General features: G+C 47.7%; 1 protein-coding gene across 2 annotated transcripts in view; it reads left to right on the top strand.

Moving 5' to 3' along the window:
* Positions 1 to 18,975, top strand: part of Syt6 (synaptotagmin 6) — a 58,439-nt gene that overhangs the window by 8,717 nt on the left and 30,747 nt on the right. Inside the window, exons 2-3 of one of the 2 annotated variants that reach the window (XM_028752986.1) lie at positions 1,617 to 1,882; positions 3,448 to 4,009. In XM_028752986.1, the coding sequence (XP_028608819.1) occupies positions 1,626 to 1,882; positions 3,448 to 4,009 (819 nt within the window). In that variant the 5' untranslated portion in view covers positions 1,617 to 1,625. Of the gene's footprint in view, positions 1 to 1,533; positions 1,883 to 3,447; positions 4,010 to 18,975 lie in introns of both variants that reach the window. The other variant, XM_028752985.1, reaches the window with a different exon arrangement.

Raw genomic sequence — 18,975 nt, 5'->3', positions numbered from 1 at the left:
TCCAACTTCCAGGTCTGCAGGAACTAGCCAGATTCTTGAGAGCAGAGGTTGAGCTGATAGGATACATCCCTGCAGAGGGAGTCACCCATCTGCCCAGGCCCGGCTAGCAAGTCTTGGCCTCTTCCACAAAAGTCAGACACATGGGGTAGTGACAGATAGGGCTTTCATAGCTTCTCACTCACCATGTTAGCCAAACCAAGCTCCTGACTCATCCGCAAGTGGTCATGTGACAGCCTTGCCCAGAAAACCTCTGGTTCGAAGCCTCTTGACTTCTCCCCAAGGCCCAAAGACTTATCTTCTCCTTTGAGGGGAGGAAGTGGAACAAGAGTCTGCTTACCAGTTCCGTAAGCTGACAAGGAGACATTTTAGACAGCTCTCTTGAGATGATGGACACCCTGGGCCTGGACAAGGGTGGGCTAAGGCTTTAAGTGCCTGGTTCCAACCCAACCACATGGCTCACAAATGCTAGATTCACACACATCAAAGCTTCCAAAGAGCCACAGAATGGAGAAAAGACAGTGATGGGGATCATTTGTATTTTGTACTTAACTTTGACCTATATAGACCCCGGTAATCAGATTTCAACTTAATACAAGAAACCACTGAGCCTACAGCACGCAAAAAACCCTAGGAAAACACAAGTCAACACATCTGCTTTTAGGGAAGTAAGGCTGAACTTCCTCTCTCTGGAGGAGATTGGGGTGTTTGCAGAATTCCTGCTAAGTCCCAGGAATGAACAAGGATGGAATGGAGCCTGGGATAAAACTCCATGCTACCTTTTCTTTTTTTTCTTTTTTCTTTTTTTGGTTTTTCAAGACAAGGTTTCTCTGTGTAGCCCTGGGTGTCCTGGAACTCACTCTGTAGACCAGGTTGGCCTCAAACTCAGAAATCGCCTGCCTCTGCCTCCCAAGTGCTGGGATTAAAGGCATGCACCACCACTGCCCGGCCATGCTACCTTTTCTAAGGGAGCATGGGTTTGCCAATACCTGCCCCCTACCTCACAGACTGCCTGTGGGTTGTGTGCAAAAATCACTGTTGGGGGCTAGAAATAAACTTCAGTGAGAGATCACTTGCCTAACCTGGGCAAGGCTCTGGGTTGAAAGAAAATTAAGACCCTGTTAGAAGTCTGACCACAGTAAGTGCTCTAATAGAAATTCACACAGCATACAAATATGAATACTTCAGGAATTTGCACATTTGTTTAGAAGCCCATTTAAATCACTGTCCGATCCCTGGGCACAAGCCAGGAGCAGTAGGGCAAGCTGCCAGTGCTCCCCATGCTGGTAAAAGGTGGGGGGCAGGGTGATGCTAAAGCAACCAGACTGTGGAGAACACCAGGCTTCAGACAGTTGATAAAATGGACCATCAACGGTCCAAACCATCTCTTCCTCCCGTGACTTGGCAGCTTTGCTCATAACCGTTCTTTTCTCTTCTTCCGTCTTTGTCCATGTGCGCCTTCTTCCAATGCCTCATCTGCTTATCCCCACCTCTGTGTGTCTCTGTCCTGCCCTGCCTGCCTCATGCTGAGGGCAGGCACCTCTGTCAGCCTCCTCGCCGTGGTAGTTATCGTGTGTGGCGTGGCCCTGGTGGCAGTTTTTCTCTTTCTCTTTTGGAAGCTGTGCTGGATGCCCTGGAGGAACAAGGAAGCCTCCAGCCCTTCTTCTGCTAATCCTGCTTCAGAGACCCTCCAGAGCCCCAGCTCCAGAGGCAACATGGCGGATAAGCTGAAGGACCCCAGTGCCCTGGGCTTCCTGGAGGCAGCTGTAAAGATCAGCCATACTTCCCCAGACATCCCAGCCGAGGTGCAGATGTCAGTCAAAGAGCACATCATGCGTCACACAAAGCTGCAGCGACAGACCACAGAACCAGCGTCGTCTACCAGGTGAATGGTGTGCTCCTCGCTTCCCAACCCCCAGCTCCCCACCCCGTCTCTGCAGCCATACTTTCTGATAGAGTGCATCAAATATATTCCAGCCTCTGAGGGTCAAGGTCCAGAACCAATGGTGTATGTCCTTTGAGGACCAGAGCAGATGGTGTCATCCCAGGTGCCAATCAAGAAGGGGAGGGTGCATCAGGATAGGTGTGGTGAAAGGGGAGCCTTCCACATGAGATGCTGTGCATGTGCTTAGCATGTGAGAGTGAATGTAGGAACATGGAAGACTAGACTAGAAGCTGGGTTGAGGCAAGGAAAAACTTCAGACACAGGGAAGAATATATGCAAAGGCCCAGAGGCATGAAAGTTCATGATGCATTAGGGGCTAGGTTAGTGAAGCCTCGTGGCTGCAGTGTGTTGTGCACTGGAGGTAAAGCAAGAAAGTCCAGGCCATTTGAGAACAAGGATTTCTTTAAAGCCCTTTTGAGTTCCCTACATGGCAGTAGTTATATAACATGCCATCATCTAATTCAAAAGCATACCAACAACAGACATGATGGCTGCCTGCGTACTCTAACTCCAAAAACATCCTTAAAAGACAGAGATAGATGTGTTTACTCAGAATTTGAGAATCTTGTAGATTCCTGGATCCCTGCAGTGTGTTCCTTCAGGCTCACAGGCACCAATCAAAGGGAAAGAGACACAGTACTCAGAGCAGAAGCCAGGAATGAGGATGCTAAGGTGCCACAGGCTGACTTTGCTGAATGGCTTCGGGCATATAGCTTAAAGTGAGCTATTTCTCACTTTTCTAAACTGTCCAACAGGGCAAATGACTCTGCTAAGGTTGTTATAAGGAACTACCAAGAATCCGTGTGATAATGCTGAGAGCTAACACATGCTGCTTATTGCACACCTAGCCCTGTTTTAAACACTTTGTATCTATTTTACTGTCACACAATTCTCTGCAGTTGTTACTTTTATCATCTTTATTTTTGTAGTGCAGAGAGTTTAATCACTTGCTCAAAGTAGCAGGACCAAAATTAACCTATGTAGTCTATCTCCTAAGCCAATGCATTTAACTACTTGACTGTCTGCGGGATGCTAAATCTGTCATGGCGGCGGTGGCGGCAGCAGTGGTGGTGGTGATGATCATGATGATGATGGTGGTGGTGGTGGCGGTGGTGGTGATGGTGAAGGCAGTGGGAACGATAGTCCTCCTCTTCCAGAGGCTCATGCTTTAATGAGGGGAAGTAGTCATGCTTACCAGGGAAGAAACCTAGAAAGCAGATGTCAGAAAATCAGGAACAATGATTAAAACAATGGCTAACATTTATTGAGCTTGCTGTACAGAAGGCACCATTCCAGCTACTTTACATATATTAAGACACACAATGCTTCCAACTACTTCATGCACAAACTGTATGAAGAGGAAAAGTGGGGTCAATGAGAGGGAAGGAAGGGAGCCCCACAAGAGGGATGAGGAGCCACCAGGGTCGGGTCTGCCTTTATCCCACTGCCCCCTCTCCCCCCTCCAAGCCCTGATGTATGTTTCTTCTGTCTCCTGTTCTCACCAGGCACACGTCCTTCAAGCGCCACCTGCCACGACAGATGCACGTCTCCAGCGTGGACTACGGCAATGAGCTGCCGCCAGCCGCCGCCGAGCAGCCCACCAGTATTGGCCGTATCAAGCCTGAGCTCTACAAGCAGAAGTCAGTGGATGGGGATGATGCCAAGTCTGAGGCTGCCAAGAGCTGCGGGAAGATCAACTTCAGCCTCCGCTATGACTATGAGAGTGAGACCCTGATTGTACGCATCCTGAAGGCCTTTGACCTCCCTGCCAAGGACTTTTGTGGAAGTTCTGACCCTTATGTTAAGATCTACCTCCTGCCTGACCGCAAGTGCAAGCTGCAGACCCGGGTGCACCGCAAGACCCTGAACCCCACCTTTGATGAGAACTTCCACTTCCCCGTGCCCTATGAGGAGCTGGCTGACCGCAAGCTGCATCTCAGTGTCTTTGACTTTGACCGCTTCTCCCGCCATGACATGATTGGGGAGGTCATCCTGGACAATCTCTTTGAGGCCTCTGACCTGTCCCGGGAGACCTCCATCTGGAAGGACATCCAGTACGCCACTAGTGTGAGTAGCAGTCCTGTTCTCTTGGCTTCCGGCATTGGCAATTCTGAGTTGAGTAAGATGTGTCCTCAGCACTCTGACCCTCTAGAGATACTCAGGGAACTATGGAAACTTCCTAGTGGTCCACTTTACTGTGAGGATGTCCTTGAACTCAGCCTGGATGGGGTAAGGAAGGAAGGGAGGAAATTTGTGTCTTTCAGTTTTGATTGTAGGGTATGGGTATTTCTCTCTACTTGCTAAACCTTAAGATTGCTATCCATACCATCATGTTATATATTCTTTTTAATTGAAGGTAAGGCTATGCTGAACTAGTCAGTAGAGTCTAGTTGTCAATGCTGTATTTTAGAAGCTTGGAATTGATCATCAAGACCAGGCTGTGTTAATCAGTATGAACAAGCTCATGCTGAAGGAAAAAAAAATACTGAGAATTTCTGGCTTGAGACAACTAAAGTTTATTTCGTGTTTGTGTTACACGTGCTTTACAGCTTGCCTGTAGGTTCCACTGGACCTCGTTACCAAGGGGCTCAAGCCAACAGAGGCCCTGTTTCACTGTGTGCTCTCATAGATAGACATCAGGATGAAGAGGCTACAGCATTCTTTAAAACTTCCAGGCAAAAGTGACATGTCTCTTCCATTCATATTTCATTAGCTGAAACAAGACACGCGGAATTCTCACTGTCAACAAGGCAGGAAGGAGGGCTTCAGCTACTCATGAACAGCACGTAGCACAATCCCTCATTTGGAGCACGGTCCTCTCATTAGTCTGGGAGACCCAGGAGTCTAGCCTAAGAGAATGGCCAAGTCCTCAAACAATGTTTGATCCTGGCCTGCCTGCAATCACCTGAAATTAGCTCGGAAAGGTTTCAAAGAATCAAGGTTTAATTTTTTAATTTTATTTATTTATTTATTTATTTATTTATTTAAGGTTTAGAAATCTAATCATGCCTATGCATGTGTCTGTTGGAAGGACGGTTTTTGCATGTTCATGGAATGCCTGCAGAGACTTGAAGAGGGAGTCAGATCCCTTGGAGTTGGAAGTAAAGGCAGTTGTGAGCTGCCCAGCGTGGGTGCTGGGACCTGAGCTTAGGTCCACTGCAAGAGCAGCACACACTCTTAACCACTGAGCCATCTTGTCTTCCCTCTTCAGTTGGGCTTTTAAGAGAAGGATAAACTTGGTAGAAGGACCTAGTGAGGCCTGCCCAGAACCTCTCTTAACATGAAGAGCATGCGATGGTGAGGTTAAAGCATCCTACAGATGTAGTGAGGTTGTACCTCTTTACCTCCACCTGTGTAGATGAAAGTCTGCAGAGATGTTACCCAAACTCAATTGGCCTGTAGTGCTAACTGCTTTGAGTGTCTCCCTGGATGTTTCTTGAGTTGTACCTTAGCAGAGATGACCACATGCATACAAACCCTAGGTTTGGATGTTCCATACTTGATATCATTATGATGAGTTTGTGAGAAGAGGTTTTGGGGAAAATAGCCCCACAGCGGTTGATAAAAATGTGATATGTTCATAGAGAAAGTTGATGGACTCTATTTTTGCCTCAGGAAGGCTCTCTGGGGCACTCCAGGCTCATAGTTGGAGATAGCAATGTTCCAGTGCCTTCCCCAGCTTTACTTTCTTGAAATGCCAAACCCAAGAACAGCATAGGCAGCCAGCCTGGTCAGCAGACAACCTGGAGCTGGGGCTGGTGTTGGGCAAAACAGTAGCAGCAACCAGAGTGGGCCCAAGAGCTCTGCAGCATAAACCGCTCTAAAGTTTACATCTGGCGCAACTCTTCCCTGTGGTCTCTTATAGTGGGGCTCCATTATTATGGCTGCAAATGGGGAGGATAGTTGAGTCCTCACAGTGAGGCTGTGGCTCAGGGTGGGGAGCTCTGCTGATCAGGGGCTGTGGTCTATTTTGTCCTCTGAGAGCCTCCTCTGTCCCTGACCAGAGTTACCACCTCCGCATATTCATCTTGGAACAGACTGTGTTCAAGCACACCCCTTGCCCGTATGTACCTTTCCACATCCTGGAATGTAGCTGTCCCCACCCTGGTCCTTTGCCACTTCCCTTGCCCAGCTTCAGAAGAAGGCAGGACCTCCCTAGTCACTGTCAACAGAGCCTTCCTCCATTGCCTTATCCTGAGAGGACTATGAGGGGCCAGGGTGAGGGTGTGGCTGGGGTAGAAGGCAACCTTTTTTTTAACACACAGGAACTTAAAATCTAACCAGGCGATTTATACTCAGTAGCTGCATAGCAGCCCAGAAGATACCCTTTACTGGTCACCATTTCCAAAGCCGTGACAATGAAAGACTGGGGAAGAGCTCCAAATGAGAGTAATTGAACTAGATGGGGAAGAATGGATACAAATAACCCAAGACAAGAGCCATGGGATGTATTCTAGGTCAGGAGCAGAGGGAGGCCAGCCCAGGCACTTCCAGGTCTGCAGAGCTGGGTACCAGGCTCATGGGGCAGCCTCTTCAGGTGAGTACCATGGAGATTCTGCAGCCCAAAGCCTTACCAGTCACTATGGGCCTGGAGAACTAGCTCCAGCCCTACAGACAAGAACTTGAGCAAGGCAAGGAGGGCTGCTGTAAACAGGCTGGTGTTTTTACCTGTGTTGTGATGTTGGCTGTGAAAATTTAATTATTTGGGGACCAGGGAGACCCAAGTCACAGTCACAGGGAATGACTGAGCACACGGAATATATGAAATCCAGTAGCTCATGCAGTGTTAGGGGGGGTACAGGGGGCTGAGTGCCAATAGCCAGGTCCTGTTCTCCCTTGTGCCCAATTTTGTTCTCAGAGCTGTACTTCAGACCTGAGCTTGGAACGTCAGTTTTCCTGTTCCAGCACGGCTGGTCCTTCAATATGGCCAACAGTCCTGTCTTGGTTTTCAAGGGCTCTGTCTTACTTTGATTTCCATTGCTGTGATAAAATACTGACCAAAAGCAACTCAGAACGAAATATTTCAGCTTACAGCTTACAGTCCGTCGCCAAGGGAAGCCAAGGCAGAAACCCGGAGGCAGGCACTGAAGTAGAGGCCATAGAGGAACGCTGTCTACTGGCTTGCTTTTCATGGTTTTGTTCAGTTAATACAACTCAGAACCCCTTGCCCAGTGGTAGCACTACCCACAGTGGTCTGGGCCTTCCCACATCCACCATTAATCTAGAAAATGCCCCACAGATACACCTACAGGCCAATCTGATGGAGACAATTTCTTAATTGAGGTTTCCTCTTCCTGTGTGACTTCAGTGTACGTTAGATTAACAAGAGCTAGCTATCACAGGCTCTGTTACACAGGCCTGTCTGCTACATGCCTGCCAATCCAATCCTCCTTTGAAAACCTTCCTGGAGCCCTCTTCCATCTTCTGATGTCTCCCATGTGTTTCCACGTCTCCAAGATGCATCTCCTATCATAGTCTGTATGGGAAGGCTCCTAATGGAGGATTCAGGAACAGCTAGTTGACTTTCTACTGGAGTTGAATTGGATTGACCTGGAAAGGTTACCTGGGGAAATTCCAGTCATGTTTTTTTTTTTTTTTTTTTTTTTTTTTTTTTTTTTTTTAAATAGTAGGTACAACCAAACTTGGGAAAGGACATATTATGCGGTTGATCAGTGTTCAGGTACAGATTGTTCTGGGGAGGTAAAGAGACTAACTGGTCAGGCAGTCTGCACTGAGTCAGAGGGACAGTGAGTCACAAGTTGAGTGGAAAGAGAGACACTGTGAGCATGGAGGATTAGGAGGATGCTCTGTGACCATGCTCTCCCACGAATGCTATCCCAGCAGCTCCTCAGGCTCATTGAGAATCACATTCGGCCCTGACATATAGAACCAGTCTGGTCCCTTGCCCCAGGGCTCAAGTTGGTAAGAGGTAGCAAAGCCTGATAATTGTCTTACTTTCTCTCAGCCACTGAACACTGAGCTTGCGGCTAGTGAGAGGGAGGTTAACATCTGGGTATTCTAGCTATGCTGATTGCAAATTGAAATCCCAGGGCACCCTGGCCTCCAGCTATACACAGCTCTGGCCTCTAGGAGGATGAGAAGTAGGCAGACAGGATATGCTGAGGCAGTTGGAGCCCTTAAGTCTTCCAGTAATTTCCAAGACCAGCCTTGGGAAAGAAAGCAAAGGAGTTCATGACATCCATTTCAGCTAGGGGCATGGCTCTCCCTGGTTCTGTGGCCTTCACTCCTCCTGGCATGGAGAAAGTCTCTCGGGCAATCCTAGGGGGTTGCCTCTGTCTCTCCAACCAGAGTTCCAATTGATTAAACTCACCCAATTCTCCCCTCCTCACACTCCTACCCCGAGTCTCATTATTTCTATATAAAGCTGTAGCTTTATCATTATAATAGAGCCACTGTCAGTGGGTTCGCTAACATTTCCTTAGTCTTGTAGTTATTGTTACAGAGCACAGTGCACACAACTACCTCTGTCAGTCACCGTCCCTGCAGTAATGGAGCCAGGAATATGTGGTGTTTGGTGGTGCCAATTGACTTAGCTATCTTCCTGCTTTCCTAGGTCTCTACCAGGGGTGTGTGTGTGTGTGTGTGTGTGTGTGTGTGTGTGTAAGAGAGAGAGAGAGAGAGAGAGAGAGAGAGAGAGAGGGAGGGAGGGAGGGAGGGAGGGAGGGAGAGAGAGAGAGAGAGAGAGAGAGAGAGAGAGAGAGAGAGAGAGAGTTTGGGATGTGGAGAAGTAAGGAATGGGGGTGTGTAGCAAGACCCCCTCCCTCCAGGTGCCAATCAAACTTGTGTTGCATTCTACTTTCTGTACCTACGTGCACTGAGACCTTGAGAGTATCTAGATTGTGACTCAGTTTTACTATCAACAGACTGGAGACAATTTCTCTTTTCTGGTCTACAATGGAAGTGTAATTCCTGAGCTACTTAGGGTGGCACTGGCCCCAAGCAGCCTGCTTGAATCCTGTTCTTCTATGATTTTTCCACTGACTCAGCCTGTGGGCCACTTTTTTTCCATTCCCAGGCCTTATTATCCATTTCAGTGTAGTCACTTGTCATGGTTGGTAGTTCTATGCTATTAGAGCACACCCTTCCACAAACACTTATCCAAGACGAACATATTCATGCATGTTTCCTTATGCATGCCCCTAGTACCAAACTCTTTGTACATTGTGATTAAAGTCAAATTTATACATTATGCACATTAACTGATTGATAACAATTATAAAGCAGAACAATAGTAACATTATATCACAATAAAATAGTGTCGGTATTTCTGTGTATTAGGCCATTATGAGGTAAAATTAGAGTTGGTTAGACTCAAGGGCATGATACCATCCAGGTCTACTCCATAACCAAGACAATTGCTTAGTGACTAGTGGTGAGGTACACACTGTGGACACACTAGACAGATGGATACTGCAGAGCAGAGATGAATGGTGTAGCACTTTGCCATGCTACTTAGAAAGGCATTCAATTTAAGACACAAATTGTTTATTTCTAGAATTTCCCATTTAATATTTTAGGTTTGTGGTTGACTGTGAGTAACTGAAACCACAGAAAGGCAAACCACAGATAAGCAGGGAGCATTGTACTCTTGTGTTTCTTGGCTTAGCTATATGTTTTTGTGTAACCTCAAAAAAAAAAAAAAAGTGGCTTGCCCTCTGGGCTGCAGTTCCAGAAAGTTTGCCAACATTCTGAGATTTTTTTTTTCTTCAGCTTCTCAGCATCTCCCATAGGTTTCTTGGTCTCTTGCCTTCATGAATGAGAGCTGTACTCATCTGTATGATCTCCACAGAAGAAGCTAGAACCTGGGACAATCAGCTGCTGGGTCCAATGTCTAGACATTTCTTCTTCACCCTTAAATCTCTTCATCAGCCCTCCCTCAGAGTCAGGGGTTCCCACCACAGCACCAAGCTTTCTCCCAAAAGGCACAGGCTTACTCTGCCACTGCTCAGCTCCATCCCATCTCCTCTCTGCTTCCTGAAGAAGCAGCTTATACTTCCTGAACCCCGACGGTGCCAAGAGTACGTTCTCTCTCACGCTCATCCTCACCATGATCTAGGGTCTAGTGCCCTCTGCACGTGAATACACAAATGAAGGTCCAAGGTAACTGACTCAGCCAATTTCACCTAGGGACAAAACCTTTAAAACTAAAGTTTAAATTGAGGTCTTCAGTGGAAGAAATCAGTGTGTTTACCTCACTCCTTGGCACAGAAAGTAGACCCTGAAATAGTGGGACTCATCAAGGAATTTAGGTGTTGTGTTGTGATGTGTGGCGTGGTGTGGTTTCCCTGTGGTCTGGTTAAATAGCTTCATCTGTCTCAAAATCAGATCATTTGAGGGACAATTTGTGTGTTGGTGTTTGCCTTTTTTTTTTTTTTACCTTTTCTCCAGTATCCTTCCCATGAATCATTCCTCTCTGAATTAACAAACATTTACAGAGTGCTATCTGTGTAACAGTCAGTTGCTTCATGGAATGCTTGTTGGATACTATGGGAAAGACTGCAAAGCAAGAGCCTCCCTTCAGAGTGCCCAAGTGCAAAGGAACAGCAGAGTATGCCTGGTACACCCATACACAGAGTGCACACTTGGCCAGGGACTAATTCAGAGTGCTTGACAACACAGCTGTACGAACTGTGCCATACTGCAGACAGGGAGAGAGGGAACAGTCACCTCAGACTGGTCTGGAAAACTTTCTAGAAAAGGAAGTTTGGGGCCAGGCTCTGATGTCAGTGAAGATCAGGAAGAGATGAACAGGGTGATCAGAAGTAGGGGAGTATGTTTACCTGACTTCAGATCGGAGGGAAGATCTAGAGAGAACCTCTCTCTACATACATTTTGGTTCCCTTTCATTACGTAGTAACCACTTGCAGTGTGATTACTATGCACTACTAGGCTCAGGCTGGGAATAAGAAGCTTTCAGCTCCAGTCCTTTTCTCACATCCCTCATGGTCTGATGGAAAAGGCAGGAAGGCCCTTCTGTTGTCCTGGAAACACACAGGTCCTCATTGGCCCAGCACATCTAGGGAAGGCAGCCCCCAGGAACAAAAGCATTCCAATTGCATCCCCTTCCCCACATTCTGAAGCCAAGAGACCCAAGAGTGTCCACAAAAGGTCTTTCAAGTATAGAACAAGAAGCTTGCATTGATCTTCTGTGACTCATTAAGTCACCCTGAAATGAAGCCCACCAAAAAGACTAGCTGGTCAGCAGCTAATGGTTGCCTTCAGAATGCCTGTCATGGACCTCAGGTTCCCAGGTTCAACCTGAACAGGGTAGTGAGAGAGAAGCCTCAGGAGTCTGTGTCCAGCATTGGGTCTTTATGATCCCTCCAGAAACAGACCTGGGTCCCAGAACACCTGGGTATTAAAGGGATAAGCGCAGCCCTTGTTCTCAGAGTTTGAACTCGAACAGAAGTCGCAGGTAAAGCAAAAATGTGATCAAAGGAGCACAGTGTCTTAAATCAGATTAAAGGAAAAGGGGAGAGAGGTGGTAACTCGAAGGTAGAAAGAGGAGTGCACTAGGAAGAGAATTGAGGATCAAGACCAAAGCACCAAGAAGCATCTCAGGAACAGCTTCACCGTAGGGGTGGAAGAAATGGCTAATTGCTGGACACTTTGTTGCTATTTATTTGTTTCGTTTTGTTCTCTTGGATAGGCTCATTATGTAACCCTGACTGACCTGGAACTCATTGTATAATGTAGGCTGGCCTTGAATTTGTGGGTGATCCTCCTACCTCTCTGCCTCCAGAGTGTTGGGATTACATTGTGTCTGGCATCTGGACATGTTTTGAAAGGATTAGCAATAATATCTGCTGGCAGGTTGGATCCTAGAGTCTAAAATTCCAGGGAAAGGGAAGAATTAAGGTCTCCAGCCTGAGCAATCCAGAAAGGACTCACCATTCTTTGAGCAGATAAATCCTAGATAGGATCAGGCCTCAGGCTTAGAAGCACTGTAGTAGAGCTGCTTTCGGACATCTGCGTGGAGATGCTAAGTAGGAAGTTAGATATAGAGTCTAGAGTTCTGGAGTGAGGCCATGGTGAAGAAATAAATACAGGAGATGGCAAGTGCACAGAACTAACCACAAAACTGTGACAAGGGCCATCTTGGTAGATCCTGATTAGGGAAGCTCATTTATGGGAGACAGGACAGGCTGTGCTATTATAGAACTTCCTAGAGGGAATAGCCCTTGACACGAGCAAGAAAGGGCCAGGAAGGTTGGTTATGCAGTTTGCCCACAAAGCCATCCTACATAGGAGAAAAACAGGGATGTAGGCAAGTCTAGAGGTGTGAGTATCCGGAGTCTTTCAGCATCTCTCAGGCCAAGGAAATCCATTCTTCATGACTACGCAGCAAGGCCTATAATTCTCCCTTAATCCCCAGGTGTCTGAATTCTTGCACTCAGGACCCACTGAGGCAGAGAGGGAGAGCTTGCCAGAGGAGTCCTTCAGGGCAAGTGATGGGCATGTGGGTACTCCAAAGACAGCAACCCTGTATGAGCCCTGAAGACAGCTTCCCAGGGCAAGTCCTACACCCAGAACATCTTGAATAATTCACAAGGCTGGTCAGCCCTGCCCTGCCCTGCCCTGCCCTGCGTTTTGAGCAGTCCACAATGAGCCCTGTCTGCACCCTTTCTAGAAGACACCTGAGTTAGAAGCCACAGGGTCACCAGTGGGCTGCAAGACTCTCTTGTTTACTTGCAGCTCAGTGGGAACTGCTGGCTGTCTGATTGCCTTCACTAGATGCTCATTTTCCCTGCGGCTCCCTCATGCTTAGCCCCATTATCCTCATTAGTCTCTGGCTGCACTGCTGTCTCCTGGTACCCTCCCAGAGTACCCTTCCCCTTGGACCAATGGGAAGAAGCACCCAGGCTCATTGGATTCCTTCTATCCTGCTCAGGTAGACATTCCATATTGGAAGTATATATACCTTTCGGTCTCTAGCCCTGGGTTATAAAGCCAGCCAGGCTTTGACTTTCCTGAGACTGCCTGAGGGGCCAGGATTCCTCAAGCAGAGGACTAGTGACAATGCACCCAGAAAGGGTAAGAGAGTAGTATTTACTAGGATTCCATCCCATATGCAGTCTTCACTAGGATCCTGATGGTAGATGCAGGAGGTGAGCCACATCCTCCGTGTCTGTGAGCTCTTCCTTCTGCAGAAGTAATGGGTGTGCACCAACTATTCCATACCCTTCATCCCTGCCACTTGGGACCAGCAAAACTGACTCTTTTCTTGGGTACCTGGGGTTAGAGGTTTCCTATGTGGTGCTGTAAAACAAAGCTAATCGGTCCAGACAGGGCTGTGACCTGGCCTTGAGCATAATTGCTCAATAAGCGCTCTGCTGGCCGTGGGTGTTCTTATTTCTAAAGTTGTCCTTTTGCAACAGGCCCTCTCTTTGTAGCTTTAGAGGAAAAGGCCTTATGACTGCCTGAGGCTCAGAACTGTAAGACAGTTCCACTCTTCCTGTGACAAGTCCCTTAGCTTCCACAAGCCCTGCTTCCTGCTGGAGTTTGCCTGCTGCAGAGCCCAGCTCCACGAGTGACCACAACACAACCCAGACTTACTTCCCCCTACTCTTGCATCTTGCTTCAGCATAGAGCTGACTGGGTAAGCCCACACTGCCCTGTACCCAGCCCTATGCACCCCTCATTAGTATGCTCTACCTCTCAATGGTATAAATAGCTAATCTTTGCCTTACACAGGAATGAATGGGAAATCATTAGGCAATCAGCTCCTGCAACAAGTGGAAGGGAGCTCTGCTCCTCCAACACTGGCGCCTGTTCTCCACCACCTTCTACCTTACTGAGGAGCGCATGCGACTGCTTCTTCTGTCACTCAATAACACATAGTGACATTTTTCCCTTGAGAGATATTTCTTGGCCCTCTGGACACTGTCACAACTTTGTGTTGTGTCCCTTAAATCAGCAACAATTCAGAGAGACCAGGGCCTTGGGACAAATGAGTGAGCAGAATAGCAACAGATTTGAAGAGTTGGGGCCATTTTGAGGGAGATTTCTTCTTATTTCTTGTGGTCCACAGTGTTCTGACTCTTTTCTCATTCTTGGTCTTGGAAAAAGTCAAGGCTGGAACAGTCCTCAAAGACGACTTAGCCCAGCTTGCACCTGCCACAGACAAGCACGCTAAGACTGTGGGAATCACACGAGTTGCCCAGGTGACTTCATAAGCTACTGGGTAGGAGACCTAGATCTCACAGCCACTCTGCCCTTCCTGCCACCTGCCCTGACTCTAGTCCCTCAGAGGGACTTCTCTTGCTCTGTTTGTTTTCCTAACACCCCACTTTTGTCCCAAGGCTCCCATCCTATCACTGTCTATACAATGAGCTGCCAAAGGGCACAGAAGAAGGCAACATCAGCAGGTGAAACAAGATGAAAAGAGAAGCCATTCATCATTGTGCCTTTGCGCTGAGCCAGCGTTAACCCCTGACTGAAAACATCCCCTTGTGCATAAATATTAATACCTTAAGGGAGAAGGTGGCATATGAGCTACAGAGTCTAGGTCGGGCTGGCCCGATTGCTAGCATACTTTTATGGTATTTGACATATCATAAAAGCGGCAACCAGCCCCCACTCAACCCCTAAGCCCCCAAACCCCATGCCCACCGGATTCTCATTTATCCTCAGCAGCTGCCCCCTGTAACCACGTCTCCTCTCATGTCTGAGTTGATATCTATTTATTCTTCATGAATATTTCATCTTTTTTCCTTTCTAGACAAAGTCCCTAAGGTCTTGAGGGTCTCTTCTGGGCTGTATCGACACTCAGGGTGGAGTGATTTCCATGGAATCCACTTGGCCTTGGGATGAAGGCCAGTTGCTGGGACTAGAGGAAAATGTTAAAGCCTTTAGCCTTCTCTGGCGAACATAGACTAGCCTTTCTGTTAGTTTTCATGGCCTGTGAGATACTAACTTCCATCAGAGGACTTCCATGTCTCTCTTCCATGTCTCTCTTCCATGTCTCTTCCACGTCTCATTTTAGAGTTCTGTCCCACTAATGTTCTGAACTTGACATGACCTAGACATCACCAGTAGGTGACTTTGAGAATGGTTTCTAAGAACTATTGTATATTGCCGACTCAAGACATTTGGGTGGTGGGTGTGGAGGTGAGCTTGGGAGAAGCAAGGGGACAAACCCAGATGACTAGAATGTATGAAATCATGACTGTTGGGTTAGCGATGGCCACGGAGCTCTCAGCCTTCCGAGTCTGACATGCTAAGTGCCAGAGACTAAGTAATCCTCACTACCCATAGAAAAATCCTCAGTTTCCATGTACAATGAGACGCCTGCTCAGGATTACAGGGTGAGTGGTAGGGGTCATCCTGGGTGAGTTGACCTTCCTTTGATCTACCTCTCTAAAGCTGGCTAGGAGAAGGATCTCCCAAGATACCTGCCTCTACCTGGGACCTCCCTCCCCTCGTTTTCCCATTGTCAAAAATGTCGTCTTCTCTGCCTCTGAAGACTCTTCCTTCAGTGACCCAGTCAGTGTGTTCCAGCCCAGCTCCACACACCCTTGCCACACAGGGTGAGTGGCGATGTCACCTGGAGGAGTGCAGTGATGGGAACAGTGTTTGCTCTACCAAAGCCTAGTGGTGCCCTGAGTACCTGCCATGCCTCTCAGTGTGACCACACCCACCATCCTGTCCCCTCTTCCCTCACTCTCCCAGTTCCAGGCTTCAAGATCAAATACATAAACACACAAGATCCCTCTTTAAACTACTGAGGGTGACTAAGCTTTCTCTTCCTGCCTCAATTTTAGCCTTACCTTCCCATACCCAACCAAAACCCCACAGCATAAAATGAGGTTGTTACCCATTGCCTTACCCTGTTCCCTGCCTCCTCTCCAGGAGATGTCTGTGCTTCCAAATGGAAACCATTTATTTCCTCTTATTACCTAAGCACTGTTGATTCCTGCAGGCCCATTTGCCTGCACATGGTGCAGGGGCCCCTGTTGGGAAGATGAGTTCAACTGTACCTGAGACTGAAGGCAGGGGTATCTACTCCCCATCTCAGCCCCTCCAGTGCTACTGGTGCTGGCTGGGAGTCAGCTAGCTCTTCTTACTCTCCAGCTGAGGCCTGAAGTGGGGTGGGGGTGGGGCGGGTAAGAAGAGACCTAATGAGGTCTTTCCTGGGGAAGCAGCAGGGCTATGAGGAAACCACAGATAAATACGGTGGGGGGGGGGGAGGGGAAGAGAGGGTATTGATCCTCAGAGATCAGAGAGTTCCCAGAGAGAACCAAAGGAGTCACCAAGGGAGAGGCCTGTGAAGAGTCTTACCTTTGGGCTGACACTTTCAGGCCTTGTCAGTTGATGGCCCATACTTACTTTCTTTTGGTCACCCTAGCACTCAGAGCTCCTTAGATCACCAGGTAACTCCCAGGGACACTGGGAAAACCCAAAGGAGGGCTGGGATCTACACTTGGATGGTTGCGAAGATAGAACATATAGCCAGGATCAAAGAGAAACCTAAAAGGGACAACTTGGAAGCCAGGGAAGGTGGACAAGGATCACCCTGGCACCCTGGTGAGCCTCCTTGAGCCCCCCTTGCCTTGTGCCTCTGAAAGCCTCTGTCTACTGAGATAACGAAGGCTACCTGTGTGGAGAGATGTTGTCTTTGTTCCGTCTGCACCAGACTGGCCAGGGGATCCATCTCTCTCTTGGAGTCATGGTTGAGTCATCTTAGTGACACACTGGGCTCTGCCAACTTCAGAGGAGGAAAACAGCTCTTTGGTGTGTCATGATAATGTGAGGCACATTTCTCTTCTGGAGAAGTTGGGGAAAGGGCTGGCTTTGTGACTTGAGGCACCCACTTGGAAATGCCGCCCCCACACCATCAGCAGCGGTCTCCAGCTGAGTCACTCCCAAGGGCCCTGTGAGGATAGCAACATTGGAAAGCGCCCTGCCTAGCCTGCCCTGGATCAACACATTCAGTCAGCTGCTGCTGAGAGGTAGCTGACAAGCAGAAAAGTGTAGGGAAGGACACAAAGCAGCCAGCATAGTGTCCAGAGGCCACTGTGGACGTGGAGCTCTCTGCAGCTAGCAAGCTGAGGCAGGACAGACTGCCTTGGCATCTTGCAGGTGGAGGTTAAAGCTCTGGGTGGCTTTTAAAGGGAAATTATGAAGACCAAACTTTCTTCCTGTTTCTAGTGCTTTGGGGTAGGTTTGCACTATGCCAGGAAAGGCAGGCTGTGGATGCCTTAATAATTCAGTCTTGCTGACAAAGCTATTCTCTCTCTCTCTCTCTCTCTCTCTCTCTCTCTCTCTCTCTCTCTCTTTCTTCCCCTCTTCTCCCTCCCTCTCTGTATCCCATCTCCTCCCCCAACCAAGGCTGGGCAGACACCCAGCTCTCTTCAGGGAATTAGTGTACCCTAAGGAAAAATATTCCAACCTGATTTGGAAGGTTTTGTTTTTTAAATCATAGAAACTCTGGCTGAACTCTGTTCCCATTTGATGAAATAGGAAAGAAGAGTTAACATGGGCGCGTGCGTGCACACACACACACACACACACACACACACACATCCTTCACATGTGTACCACATTGGAGAATCAATGAGAGAGCCCCACTCTCTCACAGTGAGGGTCTAGCCCATTTCACTCTCCTCCCAGGGGACTCCAGCCACCCCAGAGAGTCGTAGTTTTGTTCTTGCAATGAAGCACATTTGGAGAAAGAATTTCTAGGGGACTTTGTGTCCTGGGAAATGGCATCTTATTAATAGCCAAGAGTGTGGTTTTAAGCCTCACACTGCATCCTCAGAGGCTTGGGTCTCACAGGTGCTTTCAAAGGAGGATAAAGATTACTTTTCCCTATCTTAGCCAAGGGATGCTGATAAGGGAGGCCAAAGTCAGCCAGGCCATATTCAGGATTCATGAGGTCCAGGAAGGATTTTGGTATGGAGGTAGACTCAGCGCCAGCTACCAGGAACCTTTGGTGACCATGATTCTGAGCCTGTTGTGCAGGGCTTTAAGCTGTCCTTGCTTTTGTGGCCTCCAACAAATAGCATCCTCTGTTCCCTCAGAAACCAGATATGGAAAATTAGCCACTGCCACAGGCCTGAAATCAGAGACTAAGAAGCCTCAGTGAAGGAGAGGGGCTTCGCACGTTATAGTCACGGTTCACTGCTCTTGAATCGAACAGTAATACCTAATACATTTATAAAGAACTCTCCAAATGCATCACCTCATTTCACCTTCTCAGTACAGTAAGAGATCCATTTTATAGATGAGAAGAACTGGCGGAATTCCCTGGAGCCACATAGCTTTAAAGCGATGGAGGAGAGAAGCAAAATTGAGATCAGTTTCTCTTTTGTTTATTTATTCATTCATAAATCCTCACTCAATAGCCCAGGCTGGCATGGGCCTCACTATATCACTGGGCTAGCCTGGATCTCACTACATCGCTCAGGTTGGCATGAAACTTGCAATGATTCTCTTGCCTCAACCCTGTAAGTGCAGTGCTGGTAGATATGAGGCCCATACCTGGCTGAATAGTTTAGATGCTATAAAACTCTAATATATTTTCATCTTCCTTTTCCTCAAGGTAAATGGTTACATACCTATTTTAGATATTTTGGAAAGAAAGAAGGAAAGAGAGAGAAAAAGAAGCGAGAAAGGAGAAGGTAGACAACTTTTTCACAAAATCCCCTGTTGTTAAAATGTCATGTGAATGCAGTAGAATTAGAGAGAAGCTCTAGAATGGTCTAGAAAGAGGTCCAGACCTGTGATGTTGATGCATCAGCTGGATGAGGCCTAGAAGTTTCTAGAATTAAGTAATTCCCAAAAAAAATGCTCAGAAGGTGAGACTTGAAAGATGTCTCTTCAGTTAAGGACGTTTGCTGCTGTTCTCCCAAAGATCTGGAGTTTAGTTCCCAACATCCATATCAGTCAGCTCACAATTCCCTGTGACTCTAGCTCCAGGGAATCTGACACCCTCTACTGGGCTTGGCAGGCACCTGCACACACACGGTGTACACACACACACACACACACACACACACACACACACACAC

This window comes from Grammomys surdaster, unplaced genomic scaffold, assembly GCF_004785775.1.
Source record: "Grammomys surdaster isolate TR1022 unplaced genomic scaffold, NIH_TR_1.0 125941, whole genome shotgun sequence".
Classification (NCBI taxonomy): Eukaryota; Metazoa; Chordata; class Mammalia; order Rodentia; family Muridae; genus Grammomys; species Grammomys surdaster.
Note: the sequence above shows the minus strand (reverse complement) of the source record. Positions and strands in the feature narration are given on the sequence as shown.